The 9,471-nt window shown below is 33.4% G+C and overlaps 1 protein-coding gene across 1 annotated transcript; it reads left to right on the top strand.

The window, feature by feature from the left end:
- Positions 1–1,910: 1,910 nt before the first annotated feature.
- On the top strand, positions 1,911–6,255 carry WRKY14 (WRKY DNA-binding protein 14). Its single transcript, XM_086239042.1, has 4 exons — positions 1,911–2,632; positions 3,419–3,559; positions 5,574–6,039; positions 6,088–6,255. The coding sequence occupies exons 1-4, from the start codon at positions 1,911–1,913 to the stop codon at positions 6,253–6,255; spliced, it is 1,497 nt and encodes a 498-aa protein (XP_086095168.1).
- Positions 6,256–9,471: the final 3,216 nt, after the last annotated feature.

Genomic DNA, 9,471 nt, shown 5'->3' with positions numbered 1-9,471 from the left:
GTATTATGAAAAATAGGTTGCAGTCACTTCAAATACAAAATATTTTTGTACTTTCCTAGCTAGCTTGGTTAGAAACTTAGACCAACTCTGAAAGCAATGGTGCTATATATGAGTAGCTTTAATTTGCTTTAATTTGCTTTAATTTCTTGGTAACTAATACAGCCGTAAAAAGCAGCATGCACTGTAATAGCTCGTGATTTTGGCTTATTCATGTTGTTCATTTTTCTTCCCTTTACGCAACCTTATAAAATTGATATAGTTTGAATATATATTTTTTGGCTTAAAATAAACATAAAATCTAATAATTAGCATTTTTATATTATTTTTGTGAGGAATATTATGTAATACAAAATTTACTGACTACATTATTTTTGAGAGGATTATAGAAATTAATGATTCTCGAACTTTATCTCGAGTATCACTTTGGTCCACAAACTTGTTTTTTTAATTATATAATCTACGAACTTTCACATGTGCATGTATCACTTTAGTCCATTCGATCCGTAAATTTAATCTATATTTTTTTGTCAATTTTAGTCACGTATATATATCACGTTGAGAAACGAAAGAGGGGATAGGTTACCATTTTTACCTTTTAAAAGTGACTCACATGTTTGCAACATGACTAAAATTAACGGAAAAAGTAGATGGAATTCACAAAATGAACTTAAGTGATACACAAGTGAAAGTTCGTAGACTATAAAATTCAAAAAACAAGTTCATAGACCAAACTAATATTAAGGGTAAAGTTCAAGGATCATTGTTGTCGTTTGCTCTTATTTCTGTTAGAAGGATCGTTGAATTGTCTCATGTTCCCAAATTTTATCCCCCTAATAAAAAGAAGAAGAAGTAAATTTCACATAAATTTCAACTTATAAAAAATGTAGTAAGTAAATATAGTATAATTGATTTACAAAGGTATACTCAATTGTGTATCTTTAAACATGAAAATATTTGTACATAACGAACACATCGTGTCTCTGTCTTACAAAAATAAGATATACTTAATAATATAGATTACTGTTATACATAATAATTTTTTTTCATTTCTTTGAATGTTGGCTGCGAATGTGTGAGTTGGAATACAAATTTCTTTCTTTACACCTCACCAATCACCATGAAAGATATTGCTTCCTCATATATTGTAAACGTTTTGGTATTTAGATGAAAGCTAAAATTGAAAGAATGGAAGAAGAATGGTGTTCATGTACTTCGAAACGTTTCTCCGACAAATGCGGCTACTTGCCGCCTTCTTTACTCTCCTATCACTTGTTTTCGAACCAAAAAGAAAAAGGAAATAGGGAAAAAGACTTTAGTTTAAAAAGTCTTTTCTTTTTTATTTTGGGACACAGACAAAAACAAAAATATTAAAATAGAAAAACAAGCCCTGCCACTACAGTTAGCTCGATGACAATTAGTTTATTATTAGCAATTCGGCAATATTTCATATTTAAAACTGATGTCTCTCTTTCTCTCTCTATTTGTTGCGTTTGAAGAAGAGCTGTTTTGTATGAAAAGTCAGCTCCCACCTGTCTAGTACTCTCTCTCTTTCTCGATCTCCTTCTTTCTTCAAAACCATTCTCTCTTTCATGTCCACTTTGTTTGTTCTTGAGAAGATCACAGAAACACATAACAACATATATAACATCATATCATCACCGGCCTTCATCTCTAAAAGCCCGTTTCTTTATTGCTTTCCTGCTTCATTCCTCATAATCAAAACGCGGCCAAAACCCATCTATAATTTGTTGGGTGAGTTAATCAGACACAACACACCCAAAAACCCAAATAGCAATTAAACCCAAGAATTGCATGCCTTTTACGTCTGTCTTTGGCACTAGGGTTGATATCTTGATGATCAAATGATCCCAGTAACGAATCAGCCTTGGCCATACAAGTAGTATCATGCCATGTGCAGCTTGTTCGTGCCATCAACAAGGATTATGGAGAATTACCAAGGTGATTTGACAGACATACTAAGAGCTGGTGGTGCTGCTGCTGCTACTGGTGGACCCTATGGCTGCAGCGGAGGCGCAGAAGTAGCTGATCATAACCAAGACCCTAATATCAATGCTGCCGTCGACTGGCTTCACTTTCCCTCTGATCACTCCATGAAATTCTCATCACCATCTGCCATGGAAGAAGAAGAACCCCGGGACAATTTCGGCGATCCGTTTTGTTCCTACATGCGAGATCCGCTTCTTCACGAGCTGGACCTATCCGGGTCGGTTTCCACCGGGTTTTTCAGTGGCCCCAATTCATCACAAATGACTAATATAAGTGCTCATCATCATCATGTGGATGAAGTTGTTACTAGTACTACTAGTGCTGCTGCTTTTGCTTTTGGTCCTCATCATGTTGATCAAATTTCAAAGCGGCCGTGCAACATATTCTCGCGGATGCTTCAGATCTCTCCGAGTGGTGGTGCTGCTGTCGTGTCGCCATGTGATTCGCCGGTGATGGGTGCAGCGGCGTCGCCTAGGGGAGTCAATAAGGGCTCATTATCAGCTACTGCAGCTGCTATGCTTCCAAGCGACATGATTAATGGCAACAGCTCAAAAGGTTGCTTGCTCGACAACACCGGAGGGGGGATGCAGATCTCATCTCCACGGAATCCGGGTATCAAGCGAAGGTGTGTGTGTGTGTGTGTGAACATGATCAGATCATTTAATATTTCGACTACTTGATGATTCCTTCCATCAATTAAATTAATTCAAACAGTACATCATCTTCATATTAATATATGTACTACTTAATCATATATTAATTGTGACATTATGATCACCATCATCATCATAGATCAACATCCATAATTAATGATCCATTGAATGGATTTTTTTTTGCAACTTGAGTAATTTCATTAAACCATACATGTGGTGAAGATATTTAAGAAATAGGGTTTGTTATAAAGTATAGATATTTTTGGTTATTATCAACCCTTGGACCTTAGGTTGACCATAATAAAGTCTTTGAAGAGCTAGCTCTCTCTAGATAGCTATGACTGTTTTTCAGGTGAGATTGTTAAGTAGTGTCAACATTGTTCTAGCTAGCTAGCTACCTAAACATGATATACATGATATCATTGTAGGTTGTAATCAAACTGTAGAAAAGGTGGAGAGGGGGGTCTTTCGCTAGCTATCTTGTGTCACAATAACAATCACAGACTTAGCTTTCATATATATCTCTATCTTTTATCTCTTGAGCTACTTTTCTTCCCCAAACCCACCTGAAAGCTAGAAATCACTGTTTATATATTCTTCCTGCCCCAAAAGATTTCAATTCCACCAAAGAGTGGGGGAAAATGAGACACGTTTTTGGCGCCCACTAATCAAAATATCATTGTAGATAACAAAGTAATTTAGTATCATTATCTAATTGGCTAGCATTGTATAAAGTTATATATGTATATGCGCTGCAGGAAGAGCCAGGCGAAGAAGGTGGTTTGTATTCCAGCGCCAGCAGCTGCAAACAGCAGGCCAACTGGAGAAGTAGTTCCATCTGATCTGTGGGCATGGAGAAAGTACGGTCAGAAACCCATCAAAGGTTCGCCTTATCCAAGGTTAGTCTCACTTATTTACTTGCTTGTGTTGTCCATCATCCTCATTTTCCACAACAGAAAGTTCATTCCTTAAAATAAAACAAACACAGCCTTATATATAGGGCTGCCATTTCCATGTATTTCACTGACAACCATGAAGAGTTTTTGTTCCCTTTAGTTCTTTACCATCTTTATTCGCATTAAATGCAATATCTAAAGTAGAGTGACTTAAATTCACTATGCATGGGTGCCATAGAAGTTTTTCTATGAATTATGGAAGCTATACAAGTACCTAATTTTGATTATTAAATGTTGACGAATTTATTTCTTACTATTAGTATATAAATCTTAATTCTTAGATGTGGTTATATATATGTCATACAATCACCGCACTAAAATGTACTTATAAACTAAATTCAAAACAATATTAATTTACGATACATTTCTCGACACCAACATATTATGTTATAAACAAGGAATTAAATTTCGAAATTTTCGGCGAAATTTCGCCGAAAATTTCGTTTTTTTAGGGTGTCGAAATCGAAACACATGTTTAATAATTTTTCGGGAAAATTTCGCCGAAATTTTCGAAATTTCGCCGAAATTTATCGAAATTTATCGAAATTTACCGAAATTTACCGAAATTTACCGAAATTTATCGAAATTTATCGAAATTTACCGAAATTTATCGAAATTTTCGAAATTTTCATATTTTCCATTTTCTCCAACTTCAAAAATTCACCAAAAATAGCTCGAGACTCCAAATAATTCACCGAAAAATTCTATGAACTCGTATTGATGAGTACTAATTTCCTATAACCTCAAAATAGTCAAATTGCTTTCAAAAAAATTATGAAAAATCCTACTCTTATAATTTAATTCTGAAAAAAATAATAATCGTCAAATTCTTGAATTTTCATTTTCTAAAATTCATTTCCACACAACTAAGCTCTAGAACCACAACCAAAGGTCTAAGTTAGTTAAAATAAATTTAAAGAAATTTCTAATTCCTTTAAACAAACCTTAAAACAAATTTGAAAAATTTGAGTAACAAAATTACCATAAGCCAAAATTTGGGTTGTTACACTTAGTGAAGACAAAGCTTGGCTAAGTAAGAGACACGGGAAAAAAGGAAGGAAAGAAAAAAAATAAAAAAAAGACTGAAGAGAGGCACGGGGAAAAAAAGGTAAGGAAATAAAAAAAAAGAAAAAAAAGGGGGGGGGGGGTTTGGGGCCTTTGGGCAATTGGAAAGAAGAAAAAAAAGGTTTGAGATTTCTTTTAGTTATTTTAAACCTTAAACTTTAATACATTTCTATATAAAAAAATAATTAAAAGTATCCTAAAAGGCTTAAAACCTAAGATCCTAAAAAATATAGAGTATATAGGGTTTAATGTATAGATATAGAGTATTAGGGTATATAGAATATATAGAGTATTAGGGTTTAGATTTTAAAGTATAATTAAATTATATAGTATAAATTAAGAATATACTAATTTTGTTTATTCATTATACTAATTTTATTTAACAGTATTTGTTACAGCGCGCATTATATTTACCTTATATTACATGAAACCTACTATATAATTTGATTTCTTTAATGTTTTTTATCAATTAAGTAGATAATATGTTAAATAAACATATGGTAAAGTTTCATTCAAAATTTCCGTATTTTGATAGTAATTTCCGTCATTTCCATCTAATTTCTGTCGAAATTTAAAAATCTTCGAAATTTCCGTCGAAATTTCCATCGAAATTTCCATCGAAATTTCCTCGAAACTCGAAATTTTATTCCTTGGTTATAAACCATCCATTCAAATAGGAATTGACCATATAATCAATGGTTCATATATATTGACAAATAATTAGACTGTATGTGTATGAGCTAGAATATTTTCCTGTCAATACTTTTACTAGTACTGATACATGATGAAAGGAAAGATGGTAAGTACTTAGTTAATTAATTAAATCAAAGGGTTTGTCATCATCAACAATTCATGGTTCATTAATTACTTATGAGTGGGATTGAATGTGCAGGGGTTACTATAGATGCAGCAGCTCAAAGGGTTGCTCAGCAAGGAAACAAGTAGAGCGCAGCCGGACTGATCCCAACATGTTGGTCATCACCTACACTTCTGAACACAACCATCCCTGGCCAACCCAGAGAAACGCTCTCGCCGGCTCAACCCGATCCCAACCATCTAAAAGCAGTGCTGCTTCAAAGACCTCCCCGAGCCATCATTCTCAGCCTCAACAAAAGACAAGTAGCCCAAAAGAAGAACAAAGGGGGGAGAGCATGAGCGAGCATAATGGGATGAGCAGCACTTCAAGCACTACAGTGAGTGCATCTCATGTGAAGGAAGAGGTTGAGGACATTGAGAAGCAATTGGAGGTTCATCATCATGACCATCATCATGATCATAGTGATCATCATCATCAATTCATGAGTACTGATCATCATCATGATCAAGGGTTTCCTTATAGACCATCAATGCCTAATGACGTTGATCATGATCATCATCAGTGCAATAGTAATATTAATAATGACCAGTCTCAGTCTCATCATGAGGACTTCTTTGCTGATTTGGGAGAACTTGAGGCTGACCCGCTAAACCTATTGTTCTCACAGTGTTTTACAGCAGATGAGCAGCAGCAGCAAAAGGGAGGAAGCAAGGCATCAGAAGCTTCTGCCTTGGATCCATTCAGTCTCTTTGATTAGTCAGAGGACAACAACAACACCACCACCTCATTTGGTGATCAAGCTAATTAAGAGGCGTTTATAACAACATCTAACTAGCTAGCTTGATCAATTGAATTGAAGATGTTCTACACATTTGAGATCTCCCCAGAACCCCACTAAATCAAGAGTTAAGAGAGTGGTATTCCTTTTTTTTAAGTACTAATTAGTTTTTGTGGTGCAGTTTTTATTTTCTTGTTATTTAATTACCAGATTAATATAGTCAGGGACTCAGGGGGATTAATAGGGGGAAGAGCTGATGAGTCATATTGAGTGAAAGAGTTGAAGAAAGAGAGTGCAGTGCTGGTTGATTTGGGAGTCCCACATTCCCTTTTGGAATTTTGGTGGATGGGACAGAAAGCTGAGGAACAGAAGGTTTCTACAGTGGAAACAAGTACATCTCCATCACACAACACACAGACATGACTACTGGAAAGAAAGTTGAGTGAGGATTGGATGGACAGCAAGATGGGACATGCCTTTAACTTGCCCTTCCTTTCTTCTTTTAAAGTGGGGAAAATTATTATTATTACCATTATTCAACCGCAACCTTGGGTCATGCATGTGGATATGTGGGTGGGTATTCGAAAAGAAGAAAAAAAAAATAGAAAAACCCTTTTTTATTGCTTTGCTTTGGTGAGACTGAGAGAGATTTGAAGGCAAAAGAAAAATAAAAGAAAGTGAGAGCTAGATGACAAAAGAATCTAGGAAGAAAGAAAGATTTAATACTTGAAAAAGCTTTGCTTGACCTTTCTTATCAGTCTTGTCTAGGGATGTGTAATTGAGGAGATAAAAATACATGCTTTGGGTTCCTCAGCTTTCTGTTTCTTTTATTATCCATCGATTTATATATCCAAGTTGTTTGTGCTTACTTTACTTACTTTGGATGTTTACTTATTTATTAAAGTGTCTTATTACTTAATAGTTAATACAAAATTACTATTGATGATGAGTCTCATCGAACATGATGATCATGAATATATATATTAATCATTTTGCATGTCAAATGGTCATCATCTAGCTAGCTACTTAGCTACTTGTGGTCCTGTGGATTGTATGAAGCATGCACGTAAGTTTTTTCTTAGTTAGTTTATTTATTTATTCTGACAAGCTTCTGGGCCTCTGGAAATTAAGCTGATTATAGAAGAATAAAATAGATTTGATTTGAAAATTACTAGACAACTAAAGCTTTCAACATATACATTGCACGAGAAGTAATATTATATATATACGTATAAATGTATAATGACTTCAATGCGGGATTTCAGTGTTCGTGTATTGCTTGTAAAATGAAAAGTTTGTTATTATTGATGTTTTTTATTTTAGAGAGATTTAGAGTTCAGTTTATTTTATAAATTTTTTTTAAATTAAGATCGGCAGTGATTTAGAATTTTTAATTAAGTCTTTTTATTTTTCTTATTTGACGTCTTTATGTTAGATTTTAACTCCGATATTTTGGGCGGAATATGCAGTCTTTACAAAGCCCATTCTATATCCAATGAGGAGAAATACCCTTCAAATCAAATTAGGGAATGATTTTATTATGAATTAAAAAGATTTTGTTATAAATTAAAATGACTTTATTATGAATTAAAAATTTTTTTTTTATAAATTATTATGTTTTAAAAGATTTTTTTATAAATTTTAAAACACTTTCGGTCTTCATCTAAAAATTATTTTTTTAAAAGACTTAAGTCTAATTATCTCTTTATTTTATTTTATTTTATTTTTTATGTGTTGGTGTTATTTTATGACCAAAACAGTCTTGTTGTTAGGGTGCACGTTTGAGAATGTTATTTTAAAGTGTACATTAAAAATAAAAGGAAAGGTTTGAAATGAGTACAACATAGTTTTCAACTTTTCATTATAAGAACGATATCAAAAAAGAGTAGAGGCACTAAAATCGTAAGTGGATGAAATGGTAATAAGGAACATTCCAAGACTCATCTTCTGAAAGAGTTGTGAAAACTTGATGTGATGCCTTATTAAGAGTATTTGATTGATAGTAAGTTTTTCTTACCATTTCTTTTTTGGATTCCAGTTGAGACTTTCTTTCTTACAGGTACAGGAACTAAGTCAGGTCAATTGACAATTCCTATTGCAGAATTTAGAGTTCTGTAGGTTCTTGAATGAGGAATTTAAGCAAGTTGCTAAAAAAAAAAAAGCAAAATTGAAGCCAATACATAATTCCATGTTGAATTGGAAATCCTATAATATCATTTTAATGATATATATATAGTATATATCTGGTTTCTTTTACACATGTCATGATTTGCCTTTGCATGTATCTGGAAACATTTTGTGCCTCCCTTGGTAATGGAAGCAACCTTCACTCAATTTATTGAGAAATAGTGACACTAAGTTCTGTCAAATCCATCAACTTTAATGGACATTTTTTTATATATATCCTCCTTTCTATTGGCACATCAATAGGGAAGAAAAGGAACAGTCCAAAAAGTTCTCCTTAAATGGTTTCACATTCTTGATTGATGGGGTAAGACTATAAGAGTCATTATGTATTTCAAGGAAATTGGGTGCAATTGGGTTAATGGAAGTGACTGTGATCATGATTTTGAAAAGAATGAATTGGAGTTATAATTGATGGCATACATAAAGTTTCATGACCATTTTAGGATTCCTCTGGAAATGTACGTTTGGTGATTCTTGATATGCACTTTCAGAATTTTTTCACCCTAAATCTTTGAACATGCATTTAATCATTTTGACATGAAAGATCGTTTCCATGTCTTTGTATATGTTTGGTCAAGTATTAATGGAAGTAATAATGCTAGCACATCATTAAGGTTGAAGCTTTTTTATGGGCATTGCTAAACTCATCAAATTTGAATGTCTCAATGTCTCACACTTACACTTCTTATGTTTAAGGTGCACCACACAATGTTTCAAGGTGCATATCATGTCAAGGTGTACTTGGGATACCTCAAGCTAGTTTAATTTTAAGTTCGAATTAGCTTGCCAAGAAAAATAAAATCAAGTTCTTAATTCACAACATATGTGGCCATGTGGGTTAACCGAACACGATTAAGAACTAATTAATTGGATTAGTGTCCAATCATTTGTCACTTTTATTTAGTGAGCCTAATATTACTATCTTTTCTTTAATTAACATAAAATTTTAATGTATTGGAAATTTGTGTATTTGAAGATAAAATGACCTAGTGACATAATTTTTATTAC

The sequence above is a fragment of the Dryas octopetala genome, chromosome 1 (genome assembly GCF_963921425.1).
Source record: "Dryas octopetala chromosome 1, drDryOcto1.1, whole genome shotgun sequence".
Classification (NCBI taxonomy): domain Eukaryota; kingdom Viridiplantae; phylum Streptophyta; class Magnoliopsida; order Rosales; family Rosaceae; genus Dryas; species Dryas octopetala.
Note: the sequence above shows the minus strand (reverse complement) of the source record. Positions and strands in the feature narration are given on the sequence as shown.

What these genes read in the sequence shown, in the direction of transcription:
- WRKY14 (XM_086239042.1), top strand. Translation starts at nt 1,911, where the DNA reads ATGTGCAGCTTGTTCGTGCCATCAACAAGGATTATGGAGAATTACCAA. An exon ending in AAAGGTTCGCCTTATCCAAG is followed by an intron (nt 3,560 to 5,573) that starts GTTAGTCTCACT and finishes TTGAATGTGCAG; the next exon opens with GGGTTACTATAGATGCAGCA. An exon ending in GACCATCAATGCCTAATGAC is followed by an intron (nt 6,040 to 6,087) that starts GTTGATCATGAT and finishes AATAATGACCAG; the next exon opens with TCTCAGTCTCATCATGAGGA.